Source organism: Pan troglodytes, chromosome 17 (assembly GCF_028858775.2).
Source record: "Pan troglodytes isolate AG18354 chromosome 17, NHGRI_mPanTro3-v2.0_pri, whole genome shotgun sequence".
NCBI classification, from domain to species: domain Eukaryota; kingdom Metazoa; phylum Chordata; class Mammalia; order Primates; family Hominidae; genus Pan; species Pan troglodytes.
In genome coordinates, this window is record NC_072415.2 from 80149115 (window position 1) to 80176950 (window position 27836).

General features: G+C 36.7%; 1 protein-coding gene across 10 annotated transcripts in view; it reads right to left on the bottom strand.

The window, feature by feature from the left end:
- Positions 1 to 27836, bottom strand: part of RTTN (rotatin) — a 204213-nt gene that overhangs the window by 100882 nt on the left and 75495 nt on the right. For 9 of the 10 annotated variants that reach the window (XM_063795852.1, XM_016933870.4, XM_016933869.4 and 6 more), the window contains 5 exons: positions 25929 to 26117; positions 25074 to 25313; positions 19124 to 19268; positions 12013 to 12167; positions 7061 to 7280 (listed from right to left, as the gene is read on the bottom strand). In XM_063795852.1, the coding sequence (XP_063651922.1) occupies positions 7061 to 7280; positions 12013 to 12167; positions 19124 to 19268; positions 25074 to 25313; positions 25929 to 26117 (949 nt within the window). The remainder of the gene's footprint in view (positions 1 to 7060; positions 7281 to 12012; positions 12168 to 19123; positions 19269 to 25073; positions 25314 to 25928; positions 26118 to 27836) is intronic. The other variant, XM_016933873.4, reaches the window with a different exon arrangement.

The following is a 27836-nucleotide window of genomic DNA, read 5'->3' on the forward strand; positions in this document are numbered from 1 at the left end:
TTTTTGTTTTCCATTTGCTTGGTTGATCTTCCTCCATCCCTTTATTTTGAGCCTATGTGTGTCTCTGCACGTGAGATGAGTCTCCTGAATATAGCACACTGATGGGTCTTGACTCTTTATCCAACTTCCCAGTCTGTATCTTTTAATTGGAGCATTTAGACCATTTACATTTAAGGTTAATATTGTTATGTGTGAATTCAATCCTGTCATCATGATGTTAGCTGGTTATTTTGCTCGTTAGTTGATACAGTTTCTTCCTAGCATCAATGGTCTTTACAAGTTGGCATGTTTTTGCAGTGGCTGGTACCGCTTGTTCCTTTCCATGTTTAGTGATTCCTTCAGGAACTCTTGTAAGGCAGGCCTGGTGGTGACAAATCTCTCAGCATTCGCTTGTCTGTAAAAGATTTTATTTCTCCTTCACTTATGAAACTTAGTTTGGCAGGATATGAAATTCTGGGTTGAAAATTCTTTTCTTTAAGAATGTTGAGCCCGGCTGCCCCGTCTGGGAAGTGAGGAGCGCCTCTGCCCGGGCGCCCCATCTGGGAAGTGAGGAGCGCCTCTGCCCGGGCGCCCCGTCTGGGAAGTGAGGAGCGCCTCTGCCCAGCTGTCCCGTCTGGGAAGTGAGGAGCGCCTCTGCCCGGCTGCCCCGTCTGGGATGTGAGGAGCGCCTCTGCCCAGCCGCCACCCCATCTGGGAAGTGAGGATCGCCTCTGCCTGGCCGCCCCGTCTGGGAAGTGAGGAGCACCTCTGCCTGGCCGCTGTGCAATCTTCCAAGCATGAAGTGACAGCCTTTCTGCAGGGGTACCCAACAGCTCCAAAGAGACAGCGACCATCGAGAACGGGCCATGATGACTATGGCAGTTTTGTCAAAAAGAAAAGGGGGAAATGTGGGGAAAAGAAAGAGAGATCAGATTGTTACTGTGTCTGTGTAGAAAGAAGTAGACATAGCAGACTCCATTTTGTTCTGTACTAAGAAAAATTTTTCTGCCTTGGGATGCTGTTAATCTATAACCTTACCCCCAACCACGTGCTCTCTGAAACATGTGCTGTGTCAACTCAGGGTTAAATGGATTAAGGGCAGTGCAAGATGTGCTTTGTTAAACAGATGCTTGAAGGCAGCATGCTGGTTAAGAGTCACCACCACTCCCTGATCTCAAGTACCCAGGGACACAAACACTGCGGAAGGCCGCAGGGACCTCTGCCTAGGAAAACCAGAGACCTTTGTTCAAGTGTTTATCTGCTGACCTTCTCTCCACTATTAACCTATGACCCTGCCACATCCCCCTCTCCAAGAAACACCCAAGAATGATCAATAAATACTTTAAAAAAAAAAAAAAAAGCAAATCATTAAAAAAAAGAACGTTGAATATTGGCCCCCACTCTCTTCTGGCTTATAGAGTTTCTGCCGAGAGATCCGCTGTTAGTCTGATGGGCTTCCCTTTGCGTGTAACGGGACCTTTCTCTCTGGCTGCCCTTAATATATTTTCTGTCATTTCAACTTTGGTGAATCCGACAATTATGTGCCTTGGAGTTGCTCTTCTCAAGGAGTATCTTTGTGGCATTCTCTGTATTTCCTGAATTTGAATGTTGGCCTGCCTTGCTAGGTTGGGGAAGTTCTCCTGGATAATATCCTGAAGAGCGTTTTCCAACTTGGTTCCATTCTCCCCGTCACTTTCAGGTACAACAATCAAATGTAGATTTGGTCTTTTCACATAGTCCCATATTTCTTGGAGGCTTTGTTTGTTTCTTTTTATTCTTTTTTCTCTAAACTTCTCTTCTCGCTTCATTTCATTCATTTGATCTTCAATCACTGATACCCTTTCTTCCACTTGATCAAATCAGCTACTGAAGCTTGTGCATATGTCATGTAGTTCTTGTGCCATGATTTTCAGCTCCATCAGGTCATTTAAGGTCTTCTCTATACTGTTTATTCTAGTTAGCCATTCGTCTAATCTTTCTTCAAGGTTTTTAGCTTCTTTGTGATGGGTTCGAACATCCTCCTTTAGCTTGGAGAAGTTTGTTATTACCAATCTTCTGAAGCCTTCTTCTCTCAACTTGTCAAAGTCATTCTCCGTCCAGCTTTGTTCCGTTGCTGACAAGGAGCTGTGTTCCTCTGCAGGAGAAGAGGTGCTCTGATTTTTAGAATTTTCAGCTTTTCTGCTCTGTTTTTTCCCCATCTTTGTGGTTTTATCTATCTTTGGTCTTTGATGATGGTGACGTACAGATGGGGTTTTGGTGTGGATGTCCTTTCTGTTTGTTAGTTTTCCTTCTAACAGTCAGGACCCTCAGCTGCAGGTCTGCTGGAGTTTGCTGGAGGTCCACTCCAGACCCTGTTTGCCTGGGTATCACCAGCGGAGGCTGCAGAAGAGCAAATGTTACAGAACAGCAAATGTTGCTGCCTGATCCTTCCTCTGGAAGCTTCGTCTCAGAGGGGCACCCGGCTGTATGAGGTGTCAGTTGGCCCCTACTGGGAAGTGTCTCCCAGTTAGGCTACTCTGGGGTCGGGGACCCACTTGAGGAGGCTGTCTGTCTGTTCTCAGATCTCAAACTCTGTAACGGGAGAACCAGTACTCTCTTCAAAGCTGTCAGACAGGGACGTTTAAGTCTACAGAGGTTTCTGCTGCCTTTTGTTCAGCTATGCCCTGCCCCCAGAAGTGGAGTCTACAGAGGCAGGCAGGCCTCCTTCAGCTGTGGTGGGTTCCACCCAGTTCGAGCTTCCCGGCCGCTTTGATTACCTACTCAAGCCTTAGCAATGGCGGACACCCCTCCCCCAGCCTCGCTGCCACCTTGCAGTTCGATCTCAGACTGCTGTGCTAGCAGTGAGCGAGGCTCTATAGGCGTGGGACCCTCCAAGCCAGGCGTGGGATATAATCTCCTAGTGTGTTGTTTGCTAAGACCATTGGAAAAGCACAGTATTAGGGTGGAAGTGTCCCAATTCTCCAGGTACCATGTGTCATGGCTTCCCTTGGCTTGGAAAAGGAATTCCCTGACCTCCTACGCTTCCTGGGTGAGGCGATGCCCCGCCCTGCTTCTGCTCACAGTCCGTGGGCTGCACCCACTGTCCGACAAGCCCCAGTGAGATGAACCCGGTACCTCAGTTGGAAATGCAAAAATCACCCGTCTTCTGCGTCGCTCATGCTGGGAGCTGTAGACTAGAGCTGTTCCTATTTGGCCATCTTGGAACCTCTCCGAAATTTATTTTACTAAAGGGACTCCAGTGAAATTCATATTAAATTTTATAGTACAGCAAAGAGTATTTATGATCTTTAAATTTGTTTTAAAAACAATATGTGCTTTTGGAAAAAAGTTCTAGATAAGACCAGATAAATATATATATATACATTATTTAAATCATTATTTAGTAATAAAAATACAAAAATAAAACATATTTTTATAATCATTTATGCCACATTTCCAAAATGTTTTTCAAACTGTATCTTAATTTAAAAACTATACACAATATATATGTATTATGTAGCACATATATTAATTAACTGATTCACTAACCACTATGTAAAAACCATGGTGCTAGGTCAATGAAGTAGCCATGGGATAGTAGAAATAGCCCAAAGATGATACTTATAAGCTCATAGTCTACTAGAGCAATGCAGAAAACAAAATAAAGGTCCAGGTACAGTGGCTCATGCCTGTAATAGCACCACTTTGGTAGGCCAAAGTGGGAAGATCATTTGCACCAAAGAATTCAAGACAAACCTGGGCAACATAGTGAGACCCATCTCTACAAAAAAATTAAACCAGCCAGGTGTAGTGGTGCACACCTGTGGCCCCAGCTACTTGGGAGGCTGAGGTGGGAAGATCACTTGGGCTCAGGAGGTTGAGGCTGTAGTGAGCTGTGATTGCACCACTGCATTCCAGCCTGAGCAACAGGGTAAATCCTGTCTCAAAGAAATAAAGTAAAATAAATAAAAATATAATGTATTAAGTAATAGCCACATATATAAATTGTTACAGGTATATAACCTACAGGAAAGGCCAAACAGTATTAGGTAAGTATCCAACCTTGGAAGAATAAGAAAAGGTTTACCAAATGAAGGTAAATAAATAAGTTAGATCTTAAATTTTTTGTAGATATTGCCATCCCTAAAAGAGAGGAAACTATGCGAAAGAAGCAGTCTTTTTAAAGTGCATTTTTATTTTGGAAAAACAGCCAGATATAACTGAAAATTCAGAGACGTGGGAAAAAACTACAATGGAGGCAAATCTCTAAATGCAAAATATTGAGTCTTATGCTCTTGAAAAAAAAAAAAGAGGTTTGGATTGAAAAATTTATGTTTCTGAAAAATAATCTGGCAATAGGTAGAGATTATATGATGTCAAGAAGTCACCCACAGCATGAAAAAAAACAGGAGGTTATAGATACAATTTTATCAGAAAATTCCATGTCTAGAATGTCTATTGCTATCACTATCAATTTACTTATCTTTCAAAATCTAACTCTACAGTGCTTCCTACAAGAGTCATTCTTGAGGTCCGAACACAGTTAGCAATCAAAACAAGGCTGACAGATTTGTCCAGTAAGAAAACAATGAGTAATTTTTGGATTCAGACAGTTTATTACCTACATAAACAGCAAAAGCAAGAGTAGTCAAAGGTGCCAGCTACTAGTATCCCTTGCACAGGATGACATTGAAACAAAGGGGCCAGATGACTATAACAAAGATGTAGGACACTCTGTTGTGGAGAAGCCCATGCCGTGTTGCAGTAAAGCAGTTTTATAAGCTGTAGCTATGCCCCAAGGAGAGCAAGGCAGAAAGCCCAGTGCTCGTCGGAACCTAGGAACCAATAAGAAACGGGCTCCTAACTGACTTCCTAATAGACTGTGAAGTAAATGAGAATCAATCTTGCATAGTCAGCTGCTCATAAGCCTTTCATATTCTCATGTTCCAGAAGGATCACAGGAAATTCTGCCAAGATTTAGATTGGCTGTAGTTAAGCCTTGTCTATGAAGCCCAAGGGCAGATATGCAAAATTGTCAGGCCACTGTGATGAGGCTGTTCTCATAGAACTATGTACAACCATATCATTGTCATATTTATTATATCACAGTAGAAATATTTTGACCTAAATGATGATAAAAACATGGCATAAGGCCATGCTTAGAGGATTAGAGCTAAAAACACACATTTGAGAAAGACTTTTTAAAAAATCAATGACGTAAGCCTCTACCTTAAAATGTTAGAAAAAAGAGCTGTAAACTAAACTAAAAGTAGAAGGAGATAATAAATATTGGCAGAAATAAAACAGGAGAAAAAAGTTAAAGAGAGGCTCAACAAAGCCAAAGGTTCATTCTATTAGAAAGATAAACCAAGAAAAATTGAGAAAGGAATAATTAATGTCTGCAATGAAAGGGGACCTCACTACAGATTCAGCAGACATTAAAAGTGTAAGATGATTTGATGAATACCTTCACAGTAACAAATTTTAAAAATTAGATAAAAAGTTTTTAAGTTCTACAAAAACATAACTTACTAAGGCTGACACACGTAAAAAGAAACTCTGAACGATTTTAGATCTATTTAAAAAGTCATTTCAGGCCAGGCGCAGTGGCTCACACCCGTAATCCCAGCACTTTGGGAGGCCAAGACGGGTGTGGATCACCTGAGATCAGGAGTTCGACACCAGCCTGGCCAACCTGGTGAAACCCTGTCTCTACTAAAAATACAAAAATTAGCTGTGCGTGGTGGCAGGCGCCTGTAATCCCAGCTACTTGGGAGGCTGAGGCAGGAGAATCACTTGAACCTGGGAGGCAGAGGTTGCAGTGAGCTGAGATCATGCCATTGCACTCCAGCCTGGGCAACAGAGCAAGACTCTGTCTCAAAAAAAAAAAAAAAGTCATTTCATTTCACAATTTACAATCTTCCCAAAAAGAAAACTGCAAACCAAGATTGTTTCACAATCAAATTCTACCTAACATTAGAGAACAAAATCACACTAATGCAAATCAGCTATTCCAAAAAAGAAAGTTATATAAAGGAAAAGATTTAAAATGGTTGAAAAAGTCACGTTCTTACAATCTCACATTCTCCCATTTTAGTCATAAGAACGGAATGATTTTGATTATTAAAAACCTGACAAATTCTTTAAGAGAAAAAAGATGCAAAATTCGAAAAACTTTTTTACATGAGGAAATAGAATAATTCTAAAAACTTCAGAATTCTAAAAAATTGAGAAACGAAATCCACTAATATATAAAAAGAGTAATACATCACAACCTAACTGAAATGTTTCGAGAAATGCAAGGTTGTTTAACATTTTAAAATCAATCAGTAATGGAATATAAGGGAAAAATCATGTGATTATCTTAAAAGATACAGAAAAAAGCAATATACAACTATGAATTAAAAAACAAAGCTCCTAGCAAAACAGGACAAAAGAAAACTTCCTTAACTTGATTTTTCTTAATTGACCAAAAAAAACTATAAACAGCATACTGAAGGGTGAAAAATTAAAGGCTTTTGTTTTGATATTGGAAATAAGAATTGCCTGATACATGGTCAACATATAAAAATTGGCTATATTTACATATTTCAATAACAGAAGATAAAATTTCAAAAAAGATGCTCATTTTCACCAAAAGATAAGAATGTTCATAGCAGTAGCATCTAGAACTGCACAAACTGGAAGAAAAAGAAAAAACAAATATCCTTTAACATTGTACAGCCTGAGTATACCGTATACAAAATGCTTGGGACCAGAAGTGTTTGAATTTTGGAGTTCTTTGGATTTTGAAATATCTGTATCATATACTTACTGGTTGAGCATTCCTAATCCAAAAATCCAAAATCTGAAACGCTCTAGCGAACACTTCCTTTGAGCATCAAAAGTTTCCATTTATTTCTTTTGAAAATGAGGGTATTTATAAAAGTGACCTTCCTTACTTAACTATTAATAAAAATCACTAAAACATTTCACTATTATGACTTATATAAATAATGTATAATATTCTACATTGAATAGAGTAACATATAATGCACTTGTGGCCTGGCATAAAGTAAAAGCAACTAATAGTAAATAACTACCATATGCTATTTTTACTTACCTCAAGGAGACCTGACAAGTACTTCACACAGATATCTAGAGGGTTTGTGAGAGGAGAGTGTGAGCTCCATCCCGGAAACGCAGTGAGGTTAGCCATCCCTCGTAAGGTCCGCTCAAGGGACGGCAGGCCATAGAAATGAGGCGCATCCGTCACTTTCAGACACTGGAGCAGTTTCAGAGCCAGCTGCGTTTGAAAAACGTAAAGAAGTTCCGAGCATTTCCTATGTATGCAAAAGAGGGAAAATCAACCACCAAGGAAGTATAATGGGCTTCATGGGCTATCTTACTGGCTATAAAAGGTTACTTAAACTCATAGTAATAGAAAAAAATGAACCAGACAAAATGGCAGAAAATAGTCTCTATCAAAATGAGACTTTTCAAGGAAAGCATAAAATACCAAATAGAGAATGTCATATAAAATACAAGTAACAATTACACTGGGCCAGGGGCTGTGGCCCACCCCTATAATCCCAGTGCCTTGGGAGCCTGAGGTGGGAGGATTGCTTGCGGCCAGCTTGAGCAACACAACACAGTGAGACCTCATTTCTAAAAAAATGAAATAAAATAAAATTAAAATAAAAAAAATTAGCCAGGTGTGGTGGTGCACACCTATAGTCCCAGCTACTCAGAAAGCTGAGGCAGGAGGATCTCTTAAGCCCTGGAGCTTGAGGTTACAGTGAACTAAGAATGTGTCACTGCACTCCAGCCGGGGTGACATAGTGAGACCCCCATCCCTTTTTTTAAAAAAAAAAAAAAAAAAAGGTTGGGGGGATTGCTGGCAAGATGGTCAAATAGGAATAGCTCCAGTCTGCAGCTCCCGGCAAGATCGACGCAGAAGGCGGGTGATTTCTGCATTTCCAACTAAGGTACCCGGTTCATCTCACTGGGACTGGTTGGACAGTGGGTGCAGGGCACAGAGGGCAAGCTGAAGCAGGGTGGAGCATCGCCTCACCTGGGAAGCGCAAGGGGTCGGGGAATTTTCTCCACCACCCAAGGGAAGCCGTGACAGACTGAGCCTGAGGAACTCCTGCACAGATACTGCGCTTGTCCCACGGTTTTCGCAACCTACAAACCAGGAGATTCCCTCGGTTGCCTACCCTACCAGAGCCCTGGGTTTCAAGCACAAAACTGGGCGGCCATTTGGGCAGACACCAAACAAGCTGCAGTAGTTCTTTTTTCCCATACCCCAGTGGCGCCTGGAACAGCAGCGAGACAGAAGTGGTCACTCCGCTGGAAAGGGGTGCTGAAGCCAGGGAGCCAAGTGGTCTGGCTCAGCAGGTCCCACTCCCACGGAGCCCAGCAAACTAAGATTCACTGGCTTGAAATTCTCGTTGCCAGCACAGCAGCAGTCTGAGATTGACCTGGGACGCTAGAGCTTGGTGAGGGGAGGGGCGTCCGCCATTGCCGAGGCTTGAGTAGGCAGTTTTACACTCACAGTGTAAACTAAGCCACTGGGAAGTTCGAACTGGGCACAGCCCACTGCAGCTCAACAAGGCTGCCATGGCCAGATTGCCAGATTTCCCTTGTCTGGGCAGGGCATCTCTGAAAAAGTGGCAGCAGCCCCAGACAGGGACTTATAGATAAAACCCCCATCTCCCTGGGACAGAGCACCTGGAGAAAGGGGAGGCTGTGGGCGCAACTTCATCAGATTTAAACATCCCTGCCTGACGACTCTGAAGAGAGCAGTGGACCTCCCAGCACACCGATCAAGCTCTGCTAAGGGTCAGACTGCCTCCTCAAGTGGGTCCCTGACCCCCGTGTATCCTGACTGGGAGATACCTCCTAGTAGGGGCCAACAGACACTTGATACAGAAGAGCTCTGGCTGGCATCTGGCAGGTGCCCCTCTGGAACGAAGCTTCCAGAGGAAAGATCAGGCAGCAATATTTGCTGTTCTGCAGCCTCCGCTGGCGATACCTAGGCAAACAGGGTCGAGAGTGGACCTCTAGCAAACTCCAGCAGACCGGCAGCACATGGGCCTGTCAGAAGGAAAACTAACAAACAGAAAGGAACAGCACGTCCACTCAAAGACCCCAACCGAAGGTCACCAAGAAAGGATATCAGTGATAGAAGATCAAATTAATGAAATAAAATGTGAAGACAAGATTAGAGAAAAAAGAATAAAAAGGAACAAACAAAGGCTCCAAGAAATATGGGACTATGTGAAAAGGCCAAATCTATGTTTGATTGGTGTACCTGAAAGTGACAGGGAGAATGGAACCAACTTGGAAAACACTCTGCAGGATATTATCCAGAAGAACTTCCCCAATCTAGCAAGACAGGCCAACATTTCAATTCAGGAAATACAGAGACCACCACAAAGATACTCCTCAAGAACACATAATCATCAAGACACATAATCATCAGATTTACCAAAGATTAAATGAAGGAAAAAATGTTAAGGGCAGCCAGAGAGAAAGATCAGGTTACCCACAAAGGGAAGCCCATCAGACTAACAGCAGACCTCTCAGCAGAAACGTACAAGCCAGAAGAGAGTAGGGGCCAATATTCAACCTTTCTAAAGAAAACAATTTTCAACCCAGAATTTCATATCCAGCCAAACTAAGCTTCATAAGCAAAGGAGAAATAAAATCTTTTACAGACAAGCAAATGCTGAGAGATTTTGTCACCACCAGGCCTGCCTTACAAGAGCTCTTGAAGGAAGCACTAAATATGGAAAGGAAAAACCGGTACCAGCCACTGCAAAAGCATACCAAATTGTAAAGAACATCGACGCTATGAAGAAACTGCATCAACTAATGGGCAAAACAACCAGCTAGCATCATAATGACAGGATCAAATTCACACATAACAATATTAACCTTAAATGTAAACGGGCTAAATGCCCCAATTAAAAGACACAGACTGGCAAATTGGATAAAGAGTCAAGACCTATCAGTGTGCTATATTCAGGAGACCCATCTCACATGCAAAAAACACACATAGGCTCAAAATAAAGGGATGGAGGATGATTTACCAAGCAAATGGAAAGCAAAAAAAAAAAAAAAAAAAGCAAGAGCTACCATCCTTATCTCTGATACAAAAGACTTAAAACCAACAAAGATCAAAAGAGAAAAAGAAGGGCACTACATAATGATAAAGGGATCAATACAGCAAGAAGAGCTAACTATCCTAAATATATATGCACCCAATACAGGAGCACCCAGATTCATAAAGCAAGTTCTTAGAGACCTACAAAGAGACTTAGACTACCACACAATAACAGTGGGAGATTTTAACACCCCACTGCCAATATTAGACAGATCAACAAGACAAAAAATTAACAAGGATATTCAGGACTTGAACTCAGCTCTTGACCAAGCGGACCTAATACGCATCTACAGAACTCTTCACCCCAAATCAACGGAATATACATTCTTCTTAGCACTTCATCGCACTTATTCTAAAATTGACCACATAATTGGAAGTAAAACACTCCTCAGCAAATGCAAAAGAACGCAAATCATAACAAACAGTCTTTCAAACCACAGTGCAATCAAACTGGAACACAGGATTAAGAAACTCACTCCAAACCGCACAACTACATGGAAACCGAACAACCTGCTCCTAAATGACTACTGAGTAAATAACGAAATGAAGGCAGAAGTAAAGATGTTCTTTGAAATCAATGAGAACGAAGACACAATGTACCAGAATCTCTGGGACACATTTAAAGCAAAAAACAAAACAAAACAAAACAAAAAAGGAAAATTTCAGGCCAATATCCCTGATGCACACTGATACTAAATCCTCAAAGATGTTGAATAGGTATTTCTCCGAAGAAGATACACAAATAGCCATAAGAACATGAGAAGATGCTCAAAATTATTTTTCATTGGGGAAATGCAAATAAAAACCAAAATGATACCAGTCTACACCCATTAGGATGCTATAATAACAAGCGTTGGTGAGGATATGAAGAAAATGAAACACTCATACATTACTGGTGGGAATGTAAAATGGTATAGCTGCTGTGGAAAACAGCTTGGCGTTTCCTTGAAAAGTCAAACATAGAGTTACCATTACAGTTACCATATGAACCAACAATTCCACTCCTAATTATATACTCAAGAGAACTGAAACACATGTCCACACAAAAATTTGTATATGAGTGTTTACAGCAACACTATTCATAATAGCCAAAAGGTAGAAACAGCTCAAATGTCCACCAATGAATGAATGGATAAACAAAACATGGCATATCTATAAACAGAATATTATTCAGTTATAGAAAGAAGTAGTGATATTTGCTACAGCATGCAAGGAGCTTGGAAACATGATGCTAAGTGAAGAAGCTAGACGCTAAAGGTCACATTATTATTTGATTTCATTTATGTGATATATCCAGAATAGGCAAATCCACAGACATAGAAAGAAGACTAGTGGCTGCCAGGGCCCAGAGGAATGTGTGAATAGGGAGAGACTTTTTCATGGATACAAGGCTTCTCTTGGGGGTGATGATAAAGTTCTGGAATTAGGTAGTGGTGACAGTTGCAAACATTGCGGATATACTAAAACCATTCAAATGTACATTTTAAAATGGTTAAAATGGTGACTTTCATCTTAGTATTTTTATTTTTAAAAAACAGAATTCATAACTAGAGATATGTATTTGAAAGTCATCAGTGTAATCATAAAGTCATAGGCATAGGTATGACTGCTCGAGTAGATTTGTAGATAATTAAGAGAGAACCAGGAATTAAACCCTAGAGAACAAAACTGTGTGTGTGCATATATGAGTGCATGTGTGTAGTGAAAGAGACCAAGCAGGTACAATCAGGCTGTAACAGATTAAACTGAAACAAAAACAAACAGAACACTATAACTGATTATTATGTAAGTATTTGAAAGAAGTATTTCTTAATTTGAAAGAAGTACAAAGTAAAACTTTGAAAATCAAAGAAAACTTAGGTTCTATATAAATGCACCTAAACCTGCAATATTACAAATGGTACCTGTCAGTAACTTCCATGAAATTGAGCAGCAAGGTATCAAAAAGAGCAATCAGTTCTTTCTGAAGTTGTTGCCTGACAGCAGTCCGGATATCATCTGTTTCTTCTCGTGCCTGTGACTCTGTCAGAACCAAGAGGTCTAACAGTGGGTTTGCACTCTAAAAAATGAAATTTGTAAAAAATGTATTTACTAATTGAACTATATATTGTTTCCTATAAAGGGTTTGGTTGCTAAGCAAGTTCTAGTAAGAGCTATATTACCTAACTAGTAGGTGTGGGCCTTTACTGCATTAGTAGAGATGTTCTAAATTCAAAAGATGTTTAATATATTCTCAACAAAAGAAAAACATATTTATCATATAAAATAGAAAAAAAGGACGAGAAAAACAAAACCACACATAATCATGCCACACAGAAATTGCCACTATTATATATTGATATATAACTCTCCTTTTTGTTTCTGAGAATATAAACAGAATTAAAACTGTACATTTTTCACAAACCCGTATCAAGTGAAAAAAATCACTACTGTAAGTAACCATTTTTTCCTACTTCCCGTTATTAACAATATTTCTGCAAAAACATTAGTTTAATATCTGATTGTTTTTCAACAATAAGGATTTACCACACTAACTCCTGGATAATCAATGATGCATAATTTCACTAAGATGCAACACACAGTGTACTCAAGTTGGATTTTATCTTATGTATGAATTCTGCAATAAAATTACTAAATCAAAATATTATAGTAGTTTTAATTTTTTGATATATATTGCCAAATTGTCCCAGTAAAAAATGTACCAATACATACAATTACACAGGACATGAAAAGACCCACAGCACCCAAGCCAGTGCTATGTGGATTATTACTGCAATAATCTTTGCCAACTTGATAGGCTAGTAAGCAAATACTAGTTCTTTCTAAAGTTTTTCCTCTTTTCCCAACTAAAAAAAAAAATAGATAAAGGAATATAAGAGGATTATTTCTAATAATATTGACAAAAGAAAATGTTACATTAATCAGAAGCATTAATAGATATATGGGATATTTATTAATCATCTATGATGCCTCAGGCACTGTGCTAAAAAAAAAAAGATAGTAAGATTTCATTTGACTTTTTGAATAAACTAGAAGATTTGCATTTTCATTCCTGTTTTACAGATGGGAACATAGATTTATAAAGAGGTTAAATAATTGTCTAAGTCTTAGACAGACAAGGGCAGAGCAAGAAGCATCTTACTCCAAAGCTAGTTAATATTCTGTCCTCAGCACAGTGTCACATCACTAGTGCATGTAAAAACATACAAAAAGAGATACAATCAAAATGTAACTATTGTTCTTATAAAATCCTTCACCTAAAAGAGCTCAACTCAAAATTAACTGCATTCTCTTTAGGCAAAAGAAATGAAAATATGTAAAGAAACCTCTAAATTGCTTATAGTATATAGAGATATATACAATTATAAATAATGTAACTGAGAGCTTTTGGAAACTAGTAGTGACATTTTGCTCTTATTTTACAGTGTTTTAACATCTAAATAGTTTTTTCCCCAACTTTTTCTTTTATCTTAAGCAATATATGTCTTTGGATAAATTAAAATTGAATAAGACATAACTGCAACTTTTATGTTTCATACATGAATAAAAGAATCGAGATACACATTTAGTAAATCATAAAAATAAATAAATTTTCTATAATGTTCTGAGCCCTAAATATCGAAAAGCTGACTCACATTCACGTGCCTTCTGACTCCCAAAACTACTGACAAAATGAACAAACTGTTTATACCAAGACGCAAACTCCATCTTGTAAAACAATTTTATTATTAGGAATTATTAATTCTGATATGCTGATAAAAATTAAGTAGAAGCTACTATTAATACATGAATATACTGAAACAGTATGTGTATACCTAAAAATTAAGATTCTCCCAAAGAATCTCATCCTATTAATAACTTGCTTCCACTTGAAGATTACTGAAGTGTTTTTTTCTCTTTTCACCTTTGATTTACATGTTAACACTGAAATTCAGTGAACCTCAGCAATACCACTTGTAAAATATAGGGTGAATTACCATTTCTCAAGTACAACAGAGTAGAATAAGATGTCTCTACTGATGCCTACAGATGTCAAATGCTTAATCATATCTGAAGTTTTTGTCTTTAGACGTTAGGATTCAATCCTAATTTTAAACCAACTACTTGGGCCATTATTTTGTCACTGTTGACCTCTAAAAGGCAACCATTTCTATAATGATGGCTCATTTTGTTTACACACACAGTTACCACTCATCATATCCAACTTTACATCCATCAGCAAGCTATGCCAAAAGTAACTGCAAGACCCTCAATAATGTCTGAGTGCACATTGAGCCTGTTACGGGAAAGTCAGCCAAGGAAAATATATATGCTGTGTAGTTCTGCTGAGCTTCACCAAAAGAAGAAAAAAACTAACAGCCCCACATTTGTGAACTTCCATCAAAAAAAATGCATTCCAAAAAGAAAGGTATTCAAATTCAGCACTTCTAGGTTACTATAAACAAAATATCATATTAAAAACAGATTAGAGGTGCAATAAACTCCTAAATTGCCTAAGAATTACAATATGTTTGTAATAAATGAATGTCTTGATAAAACACATGGAAAAAAATTTCACAAGAGAAAGTTCCTAAATCTTCCCTCAGGAAGTTAGCTGATTTTTCTTTTCACTTCCTCTTAGCATTCTTCTGACTAATCAGGCGTTCATATCTGCCTAATTTTGTTTTTGCAACCACAACTTTTGTATATCTTTTCATGTATGTCCATACATTCAAAGCAATTTACTTGGAAATGTTATTTTACTGAGCTTCTTAAATCATTTCTCACTTATTTTACTCACTTCAAAGGATAAACTTTAAAAGGTACTTGATTTTCTATTTCCAGGTTCCCTTTATCCTAAACATTGGTAGTTATATAACATATATTAATTTATCTTGTAGCATAATATTTAGGGAGTAAACCCAACTGATAGTGAACACTTAAGTTCACTTTTGTGCACTCTTAAAAGTAGTATTATTTATAACACTTGTGGTGATAATATATGAGATAAAGCAGAAGCTTTCCGAAGAAAGGTTTAATACCATACAAAACCAAATAAGTAAATGTAACTGTACCAAAAATCCTTTTCAAAAACTGCATTAACATTATAGTACAATCATCTAGAGTCTTGTAGGAATTTAATTTTAATTTCATAACTATGAATAAATTATAAAATATACATAAACCTTATGACATACTACAAAATTAACAGTACATGTATGGTGTTACAAGTCTTAACAAATATAACAAGACTGAAATCATATCTAATATCATTTCTGACCATAGTGATAAAAAACTAGAAGTCACCAAAAGAAGGAATTCTGGAGTATTCACATATACATAAAAATTAAGCAACATGCTCCTGAACAATCAGTGGGTCAAAGAAAAAGCTAAAAGGGAAATTTTAAAATATCATGAGACAAACAAAAATGGACACCAAACCAACCAAAACTTATGGGATACAGCAAAAGCAGGTCTAAGAAGGACATACATAACAATAAACATCTATGTCAAAAAGAAAGATACCAAGTAAACAACCTCAAGGAACTAGAAAAAGAAGCATAAATGAAGCCAAAACTTAGTAAAAAGAAAACAATGAAGATAAGGGCAGATACAAATGAAATAGAAACTGGAAAAACAATAGAAAAGAGTAACAGAATCAAGAATTGAGATTTTGAAAAGATGAACAAAACTGACAAACCTTTAGCTAGACTAATAAAAAAAGAAGACAAAATGAGAAACGAAAGGGAAGACATTACAACAGATACCACAGAAACACAAGGAATCGTAAGAGACTATTATGAACAATTTCATGTCAACAAATTGGACAACCAAGTGGAAAAAATTCTAGACACATAGAGCTACCAAGATTGAATCATGAAGAAACAGAAAATCTGAACAGACCAATAATAAGGAGATTAAATCAGTAATGCAAAGTCTTTCACCAAAAAAAAGCCCAAGACCTGATTGATGGCTTCACTGCTGAATTCCACCAAACATTTAAAGAATTAATACTAATCTCTGTACTCCTAAAACCAAATGAAGAAGGAATACTTCCAAACTCACTTTATGACGGCAGCATTACACTGATACCAAAGCCAGACATGGGAACTACAAGAAAAGAAAATTACAGGCTAATATCCCTGATAAACACAGATATAAAAAATCCTTTACCAAATACTGGCAAACTGAAACCAAGAGCACAATAAAAAGATCACTCACTATAATCAAGTGGAATTCATTCCAGGGATGCAAGGATGGTTCAACATACACAAATGCGTAAATGTGATACACCAAATTAACAGAATTAAGAACAAAAACCACATGATTACACCAACAGATGCAGAAAAAGCATTTGACAAAATTCAACATCCTTTCATAATAAAAACTCTCAATAAATTAAGTAGAAAAGGAATACCAACACAATAAAGGCCATATATGAAAAACCCACAGCTAACATCATTCTCAATGGTGAAAAGTTTAAAGCTTTTTCTCTAAGATCAGGAACAAGACAAGGATGTCTACTCTCACCATGTCTATTCAATATGGTACTGGAAATCCTAGCCAGAGCAATTAGTATATAGAAAGAAATAAAAGGCATCCACATTAGAAAAAAGGCAAGTTAAGCTGTCCCTCTATGCTGATGATATAATCTTAAATCTAGAAAAACCTAGACTCCACCAAAAAACTTTGATCTTAAAAATGAATTCAATAAAGTTGCAGGATACAAAATCAACATATAAAAAATCAGTAGCATTTCTATACAGTAACCGCGCCCCCCCCCAAAAAAAACCTCATTTAAAATAGCTACCAAAAAAAATTAAGATATTTAGGAATAAATTTAATCAAAAGGTGAAAGATCTCTACACTAATGTCCAAGTTGCAGGTACCAGAATGAAATCATGCTCCAAGGAAAGGGGAGGGGAGGGAAGAGGAAAATGGAAGGAAAAAGCAAAGGAGAAAGGGCAGGGAGAAGGGAAGGGAGGAAAAGAAAGAGGACAGGAAGGAAGAAATGAAAGGAGACTAACAACCCAATTGTGGCGGAGAACCAGCAAGGACATCAAGATACAATTCATGAAAAGACCGAATATGAAAAAATCTCCATCTAATTCAAAATAAGTTATCTATTTATAAAACCACAAAAACCTCAGCACACACACACCTCTACAATTTGACTCAGCAATTACAATTCTAGAAATTCAGTCTATAAATATACTTGCATATATAAGTAACCTTGAAAGTAATACATGGTTTCCATTTTTGTTAAATCTTAACAAGTTATAAAATTAAGGTTTTGTGTGCTTCTTGTAATTAACTACATAGCTTATTACTGAGTTAATAAATGTTTATTGAGAGCTCACTATGTGCAAGGCACTATAATAAATGCTGGGTATGCAATAATGAACAAAACAGTCCCTACTTTCACCAATCTACAATAAAGGAAAAGATAATTACTATGGTTTGAACGTTCCCTCCAAAATTCATGTTGAAATTTAATCCCCAAAGTAACAGTATTAAGAGGTGGGGCCTTTGGAGGTGACTGGATCATGAAGGCCCTACCCTCATGAATAGACTAATCCATTCATGGATCGTGGATTAATGGGTTATCATGGAAGGGGAACTGATGGCTTTGTAAGAAGAGAAAAACCTGAGATAGCACATCAGCATGCTCAGCCCCCTCACCACATATACCCTGCATCACCTCGGGACTCTTCAGAGAGTCCCCACTGCAAGAAGGCTGTCACCAGATATGCCCTCTTAAACCTGGACTTCCTGCACCCCATAACTGTAAGAAATAAATTTTGTTTTTTATAAATTACCCAGCTTCTGATATTATGTTAAAAACAACAGAAAACAGCCTAAGACGATAATAAACCTCTAAATAAGTTTTATATACACACAAACATTCATATCAGTTAGCATTTCTGACAACACAGTAATTCATATTTTTACATAAAATTATCTCTAAGTTTCGCAAATGTGTTAATATATAATGAAACATATTTGCCTTATAAGATCCACTATGTCCTATATCAGTTTAGGCCCTCTTTTCTAGTTTTGTTTTGTTTTTCTTCTTATTTGTGTAAAGCTTTATCTTAGCTAAGTTGAGTAAATTCATACGGTATTTGCAAATAAATACATAAAGAGACAGATAGACCAACAACAGGGACCTGGCTTCTTGGGTTCTTCACACGCTTCTTAGAATAAGAAATCTGAATAGCCAAAATTTTTAGAATAGCTATTTAGAAAAATTTTAGAGCCAGGCGCGGTGGCTCACGCCTGTAATCCCAGCACTTTGAGAGGCCAAGGTGGGCGGATCACCTGAGGTCCGGAGTTCAAGACGAGCCTGGCCAACATGGTGAAACCCTGTCTCTACTAAAAATACAAAAATTAGCTGGGCGTGGTGGCAGGCACCTGTAATCCCAGCTACTCAGGAGGCTGAGGCAGGAGAATCATTTGAACCCAGGAGGCAGAGGTTGCAGTGAGCCAAGATCGCACCATTGCATTCCAGCCTGGGTGACAGGGCGAGACGCCGTCTCAAAAAAAAAAAATTTAGAATTTTTAGAAGAGCTAAAAATCTGACAGTAGTGGGGGCTAGAAGGGTAAATATTCCAGAAACCATTATTTAAGGCCTGAACGCACTTTATCTTTATAACTACACCATCACTATACCCCCTCCTGCCTCCATCTGGCTTTGTTAGCTAACTCTCAACATGCCTATCTGGACATCCACCCTGTCCCCTGCCACCTGAACTGTAATCCCCACTTAAAAATACAGTTGCAGCAGAAAGTTCACATGCAGAACAGGTTTTATTAAACACAAGACCGTAGGTCCCATTCACTGTACAGAATTTTAATAAACACATTCACAATCGTATCAGGAAAGCCATGTTGTTATGAGCCATTCATTACATGAAGACTACTTTACCAAGCATAGACAATATAAAATTATCCTTTTCCATAATATAATGTTAATGATTTCTACAAATAAGTTATTTCCCAAACTTAAAATCCAAATTCCTTAACACCACTTACATGTCTAAGAAGTAATTCGAGAATCCAGTTTAGAAGTTCTAGTGAAGAATTTTTTCTTTGTTCCTTTATTAATTTATTTAAAAAATGTACGATATCTATTAGCAGTTTCTCATCTTCAGTGCAAGCAGGAAGCACTTGTAAAAACCTATAATGAAAAGACAATAATCATGGTTTCTGGCGCTTTAAAATACACAATACCACTGTTCATCATAGATATGTGGACCTAACAGATGTCTTGTGAGGATGCTATTTTATGAGACACTGTTTTAAATGCTTTGGAAAATGCAAAGTTGAAACAAACTGGGTATCTGCCTTCAAGAACATGAGCTTATAGTGGAAAAAACATGTGGACAAGTAACTAAAATAACTAGAAGTGACAAATATCATAAGAGAAAAATAACAAATTCAGAAAAAGTACCAAAAAAATACCAAGGGGAAAAACACTGACTCTAATAACCGCCCAATGAAACTTGCTTTTCATACTGGGAATGTCATGTTTCACTGATAAGAAGAATTAGTACTTCAAACCTAATTCTGACCAACTCGAAAAAATAAGGTAATAAAGTGAGGGGGAAAAAAAGGCCTGCAAGGACGCTACTAGAGTTTGTAACAGGCAAGGAAAACACTGAAGGTAGACTTAGGATGACTAATTTCTTTTTAAGTTCAGAGCAAAAGGATATGAGCCAATTTTCTAAGATTTCTTTAAAAAAAAAAAACTGGTTTAAGAGAGCTAAGAGATTAGTAGACAATAAAACTTTTATTTAAAAGGGAGAAGTAGTTTGGAAATCGTTTTTTTTAAAAAGCAATCAGCAAGAGATATGAGATCCAATTTTATCTGTAATGTTTTATTTTTTATAAATCTAAAGCCATTGCATCAAAATGTTAGTAAGAGTGACAATAATACGAATCTTAATACTCAGCATTTATTGAGCACCAACCTTGTGCCAGCCTATGTTCTAACAGCAGGGTTTCTGTCAAACTTCATAACAACATTATGAAGTAGGCACCTCTATTTCAAAGACAAGAAGACCCAAGCAAAAATATGGTTAAGTCGTTTTTCCACAGTCACACGGCTAGCAAGTTTTAAAACAGGAATACTAAACTAAGCAGTCCAACACCAGGGATATATAATGCTGTATTTCTTAGTAATGTGGTGTTTGTCTCATTATTATTTTTCCTTACTTAAAATTCTCACATCCCCAAAATGACATTCAGCTGAGTAGGATGGCAAGTGCCGGATTATGAAAATTGAGAGGTGATTCTAACAACCATAGATCTTTGGGAGATTTATGATTTAACAATCACAAAGATTATAAGAAGTCTTCTATGATATCCAGTGTAACATTAAAATATCACCTCTGTAACCCCATTTTATAAGCACCCTCATATCCCCTAAATCTAAGTGTACTATCCTCTTTTCAATTCCTCTTGAAGACACAAGACACTCTTTCCTAACTCAGGGCCTATCCCTTTGCCTGGCATTTAAAAAAAAAAATTAATTTGTATAATATTTGTTGAATATGGCATTTTAGTCTAGAGGAGAAATAATATATTCTGCAAGTGGTTGTGAGTCAACTGACCATCCATTTACGGATTCAAAGTATCAAATTTCTGTCACATAACATGCACCAAACTATATTCCATTTATTTGTTTTATTTTTAACTGACAAATAATAATTGTATGTATCTTTAGGATACAATGTGGTGTTCTGACACATGTATACATTGTGGAATGATCCAATCAGGCTAATTAACATACCAATCACCTCAAATACTTATTTCTCTGTGGTGAGAACATTTAACATCCATTCTTTTAGCTATTTTGAAACATATATTATTATTAACTATAGTCACTATGCTGTAAGAGATCACCAGAACTCATTCCTCTTGTCTAACTGGAATTTTGTAACCTCTCAGCAACGTCTCCCTTTTCCCTACCCATATCCACCTGCCACTTGCCTCTGGTAACAATTCTACTCTACTTCTTTGAATTCGACTTCTTTAGATTCCATATATAAGACAGATCATGTGGTATTTGTTTCTCTGTGTGCCTGGTATCTTTTCGGCTTCCAATCCCATAGACTTTTAACATCCTTCTACCTGTTATGCCTTGGCTTAAGCTTCATTCTCTGAACCACTTTCTCTCTACTGAAGAGGGATAGGGTGCTCCTCTAATGCAGCTTCCTAATAGTCTGCTTGGAAGCATTTCTCCTTTTGATTATACTTCTATCTGTCTTAATTCCAAGTTCCATGAGAGCAGGACCCTATCAATTTTGCCCACTGCTATATTTCCTACAAGAGTGACACCTAGTAGGTGATCAATAAATGTTTGTTGAATGATGGAAAAGCAGTAGGAAAAGAAAGGCAGTAGCCCCTTTCTTCCTATTCGCCCCATGCCACAGCACCACACCCATATAAGGTATCATATCCAGATCTCAGGGAGAGTCCTAAGAAACACAATACCCTTATAAAATAGCATGAACAAATGAGAAGTCTGGACACTGTGGCTTTTAAAGTCTATCTAAAAAAAAAAGCAAATCATTTAAAGCAGGGTGGGGGGAATAGAGAAGAAATTATAGTTATGTTTAAATGAAGAGCTGTCACATGTGAAGACATTATTTATTCTGTGAGTTTAAAGGACAGAATAACAGGTAGAAATGATCAGGTACAGTCCAAAAGAACAAAAAACTTACGAATAATCACAGCGCAAAAACAGAATGAATATCCTTCAAAGGAGGTGTTCACGCTGAGGCTGCATGGCCAACTGTATACTATGACTTATGCGATATGTGAGGGATATAAAAAGGAATGTAATAAACCCAAGGCACATGAGAAAACAAATATTTAAACAACTGTAGAAGTAATGCAGGAAAGCCACATGACAATCAGGGTAACTAGAATTCCACATACATTACAGAGTAAGAAGAACTTGGAGCTCAAGGAAGAGTAGATATTCACAAGGCAGCCAGGGAGTTAACTATGTAAAAGCAAGGATGTATAAAACAGAAGTGTATGCCCTAAAATATCAAGCAGTTTCATAAAACCCCAATATTTGCACTTCATAGAAACACAGCATATGTTAGAGAGAGAGGAGGAAACTGCAGCTGAAAAGGTAAGCAAGAGCCAGATCAAAAAGAACTTTCTACAGCATGCTAAGGGGTTGGAATTCTATTAATATCTAGCACACCATGGAAGAGAACCCACAGGTGACATGTATTTCAGAAGGATCATTCAGGAAGCAACATATATGAGTGGCATAAGGTTAAAAGCAGAAAAACCAATTCGCTAGTCAGTCTACAGTCTGGTGAAAAATGGAGAAAAACAGTAGCAATAGGACTTCCAGCAGGAAAGGAGTAGAGAGGCATTAAACATGCAAACTCAACAGAAACTAGTTGAAAGAAGACTCTAGATACCTCTAACAACTTGTAATCCTACTGAACCATGACTATCATCTGTTTTCTTAAAATAAGTTTCCAAAATGATATTAGATTATAATTGTATGCTTGTGTGTTAGCATACACATATAAAAACATACACATAAATTAATGTTGGGCTGTTAAAATAATCATCTTGGAAAGTTACGTTTAGAAGCCACAGTACCGTGCGTAAAAAGATTTTAGAAACCATTTTTTTTGTCAAACTGAAATATACTTTTGTTAATAGTGATAAATAGTCATGGTTTAGGGTGGTGTTCATTTCGGTATACATGTAAAAATCATTTTTACCCTTCTCTGGATAGTTGAGTTTGCTAATATCATTTTTTGGTAAAAAATTAAATATAACTTCAAAATATAATAAGACTTCCTTACATCTGTTGTTTAAATGACCTGAGAGGACAATTTCAAAATATCTGAGCAAAGCCAGAATTATTCTAACATACACACTCACTCCTAAAAGGACCCCTTTTGCGGAACATTCATTTGGATATATCATATATTTGAAAAGTTAGCCTCAAAGTATATTTACTGACATGCAAAATGTCTAAAAAATAACATTATTTTAAAAATACAATAAAAAACCATTCACACAGGTATGAACATGCTTCTCTATATTTTGTTTTGTCTAGAATGATATAATTTGAAATAGCTGTATTTTAAAAATATTAAACTAAGCTTATAAAAATGTTCTCAATATCTCAATACTTTATACAGCCATGATTTATGGGAATTTTCTATCTCCAAGCACCCTTTAAGCTGTTGGTTCATCTTAGATAATCAGTCAAAAAGATAATGTTCCTTTCTATCATTAAACTGAATGAAAGCAAAACTAAAGTTTCCCAAAGCCTCATTAGTACATACATTTCTGGAAGTAAAGTTTTTAAAAAGTTTTCATGAAAAAAGGTGGATTCTGTGATATATATTTTTGATACATTCCTTAGTGAAACATAATACAGCAGAAATACATGAATATTTATAAATTAGGCAGTAGTGTCTGTGTTGCCATGATCAAACACAGGCCTAAAAACCAAATACAAGATGAATATTATATATGCATGTGTGTATATATTAAACATACACACAGTCTATACTCTCCACTTACACTAGTCCTGAGGAAACTAACCATAAAAAATGCGATGCTCACATACAGTTACTGCTATTGGGCAATTTGAAATACTCTAAAGGCTTCCACTGACCCACAGTTTGAGAGTCTTTCCTGTAATGTGGTATTGCATACTATTTCTATGGTTTTAATTCACAAGAGAAAGAAAACTTAGTGCAATGAATTCAATCAGCTTTTATGTTAAAATTTCTTTTGACAAATAGGGACATATTACATTTATTTAAAGTGAAGGATTTATGCATTCTTCAACTGGCGAGACTGTTTAAATGCGGGAGTGTGCTGATAAATATGTAACTGAGAGTGCTGACTTATTGTGTTTGTCAATTTCCATGGTGTAAATATACTACTCTAGACAATGTGGAGCTACCATGTAACATGAAGTTGTGAAGAGATGCACAGTGGTACTCCATTGTAGTTATTTCCATAAAATACATACCCCTGTAGTGCATATGTATGCATAACCTCAAGAACAAAGATAACAGTAAAATGTTGCCACATAATTAGAAAGTGATGTTTGCATATTCATTACCTTTTGTCTTCATATAATTTATTTAATTGTAAGTTTATATAATTAAGAATGGCTGTGTTTAACAATCACCTTACAAAAATCCTGAAAATTCAACCATCAGCTCTCTCACAAGGCTGCACTAGTGGGCACCAGCACACCACTGGAAAGCCTAATCAGATAAACTAATTTTTAAAGCTAAACTAATAAAGGAATTCATATTTTGGAAACTCATTTAACCTAGCAGCTTAAAAACTGCACATTTTATGTTAAATAATAAAGTTATACATTTTATACTAAAGTCACATGAAGAATAAAATGAAAACCTGCTTGCAGTGGTTGCTTATCAGTCTTGTTGCAAATGCAACCATCTGCTACAAGTTAAGCATGTTAAATTGACAAGCTAGAGCCTTCTCAATCGACTGCTATAAAGGACCGCCACATGGCAATCAACTTCATGAAATTGAGAGTAAAAAGAAAAATGATATAATTTACTTAAGAACAAAACAAAAGCAAAACAAAACAGCCTGTGGCAGGTGTATCACACCTATTAATCAATTCACTGATGTCTCAACTCATTTATAACATGGATAGAAATAAACATTCAATTTGTTTCATCCATGTCTTATCCTAATTATTTGCTTTTGTGAGGTAAAATTTTCTAAGAATAAATTGTTACAAGTTTATTAATAATCCCTTCAACAATGCAATAACTAAATTAAAAATTTCTCTTTGGCTATTATTACAGATGATAAAAATCCTGGAGTTTTTCTTTCTATGATAGCAGCAGTAAGGGCATAGACTCTTATCTTCAAAGGTTAGGAGATGAACACAATACAATGCAATCCAGGTCTCTGAAACTGGCAGCCTTGACCTTACACTGACCTGTTTAGTGCGGTGTGCCAAGCCAAGGACTTCAAGGTAACCACACATGGACCAGGGCAACCCTTTAAAGACAATCTGTCATTCAGAAGATAAAAACTCATCCTGGTGACAGCAGCCCTAACTTCCCTGTGGGTTGCAGCCTGAACAATGGAATGGAGGCAGTCCTGCAGCCCACTAGCCATGTGTGTTATCTTCAGAGTGAGGATGTCCTCTGTAGATAACTTCAATGCATCTAAAATTCTAGACAAAAAGAAAAAAATGAAGGAGGAACATAAAGCTATTTAAATAAAAGCTCACACTTATTTCTATTATAAACTCTCCCAAAAGCTGTTTTATCTTCATTTTCTTTTAACAAAAGGTTGACTTACAGCCAGAAGAAAAACTGATACATATCTGTCAATATTAGGATTTTACATTGGCATCCCAAATGTTTATATTGACTTTTCCTCCTTATAAAAATTTTTATTCACATAAGACAGACAGATTAGAATATTAAGATATTCAAAAGTAACCACCATCACACTAATGATAACACTCATGCATATACTTACTGAGATTTTGTTCTAATCCAGGACCCTTTTCCTAGTGATTCATATCTACAAACAAATCAGACTTTAACCTCTAAAACAGTACAGAGTAAAATGCTTTTTCATTTAAAATTTTCCCGTATGATAGATTGTTAAAAGTAATAAACACATGTAATATTTAAAAGAAAGTAAAAATTATAACTGTTAAAAAGCAGAATCAGATGATACCAAGGGAAAAAGCTACTGGACCTAAGGAAAAAGTAAAACTTAACTAATTAATTACAATTAATTAATTGCAAATGCTTTTTAAACTAATATAAGAGCTTACTCTTGCGTTTTAGTTTCAGAGTTCATTTGCTTCAACAGATTATCACTCCCATGATACCATGACAGGTTCCAAGCTATTCTCAGCATATCTGACACCGGCTTCAAGGCCAAACAATCAGCAGATAAGGGCAAAACTATGGAGTAAGGACTCACAGCATGGTGTCCAATTACATGAACAGGTAGATGGTACCTAAAGAAAATGTGTACAAATAATTACAAACTTTCAAATTCTTAAATGCTACTCAAAAAGATGAGCCACAAATGAGGGCTAGTTCAATGCCTCCCAACCCACAATAATGCAAAGGTTTCTCTTAGTCCCTATTTTAAACAATTATCATAATTTATACAGTATTTCAATTATTCTTTTCATCTCCTCTAAACTCCCCAGAACACTTAAATCCTTTCTTGAGGACTTACCACATTCTATGCTATATTAGAGTTGTTGTGGAGATAACTAATGCTCCTTGAAGTCAGGGACCATGAATACAGTGAACCAAACATAAAAGGTGTTCAGCTAAAACACTGATATTTACTTTATGCCAAACACTGCTTATTTTGTATCATTCATTCACAGTTACATGGTATGGCACTATGATACCTATTTTACAAATGATCAAAATGAGGCTTAAAGCTGATAAATGAATTGCCTATGATCATAGAGGTCACTAAATGACTGAATTCCAGCTTATTGTTTTCACTTGAGAACATGGTTTCATCATCAATAAATTCAACAAGAACCAAGAAATATGTTTAGAAATAAAAACAGATTCAATAGCAGTATCTTTTAAACCAAAGTTAATTTTGTTCTACCGTAAAGACACATGCATGTGTATTTTGTCTCAAGTTTTTCCTTTAACATGGTGAAATAATCTAACATGCATGTAAATTTGCATCCTAAAAGGAACAAAAAGAAATTTTAAAACTCCTAAAATGTATATGGAACAAAACATGGTCCTAAATAGCCAAAACAATCCTGAGCAAAAAGAACAAAGAGGGAGGTATCACACTGCCTAACTCTGAATTATGCTACAAAGCTATAGTAACCAAAACAGCATGATACTAGCATAAAAACAGACACACAGACCAATAAAACAGAATAAAGAATGCACAAATAAATACACACATTTGGTCAATTTTCAACAAAAGCACCGAGAACATAATTTGGGGAAAGAACAGTCTCTTCAATGAATGGTACTCAGAAAACTGGATATCCATATGCAGAAAAATGAAACTAGATCTCTATCTCTCGCCACATACGAAAATCAAATCAAAATGAATTAAAGACTTAAATGTAAGACCTGCAACTATGAAACTACTAGAAGAAAACATTAGAGAAATGCTTCAGGACATTAGCCTGGGCAAAGATTTATTAAGTAAGACCTCAAAAACACAGGCAAGCAAAGCAAAAATAGGTAAATGGGATCATATCAAGCTAAAAAGCTTCTGCATAGCAAAGGAAACAGTCAACAAAGTGAAGAGACCACCTATGGAATGAGAGAAAACACTTGCAAACTATTCAACTGGCAAGAGATTAACCATCAAAATATATAAGGAACTCAAACAACTTAACAGCAAAATAATAATAATAATCCAATTAAAAGCTGGGCAAAAGATCTGAATAGAAACTTCTTAAAAGACATACAAATGACCAACAGGTATATGAAAAAATTCTCAACATCACCAATCATCAGAGAAATGCAAATCAAAACCACAATGAGATATCTCACCCCAGTTAAAAAGGCTTTTATCAACAAGACAAAAAAAAATAACAGATGCTGGCAAAGATGTGGAGGAAGGAGAATGCTCATACACTGTTAGTGGGAATGTAAATTAGTAGAGTCATTATTGGAAACAGTATGGAGTTCCTCAAAAAACTAAAAACAGAACCTACATATGATCCAACAATCCC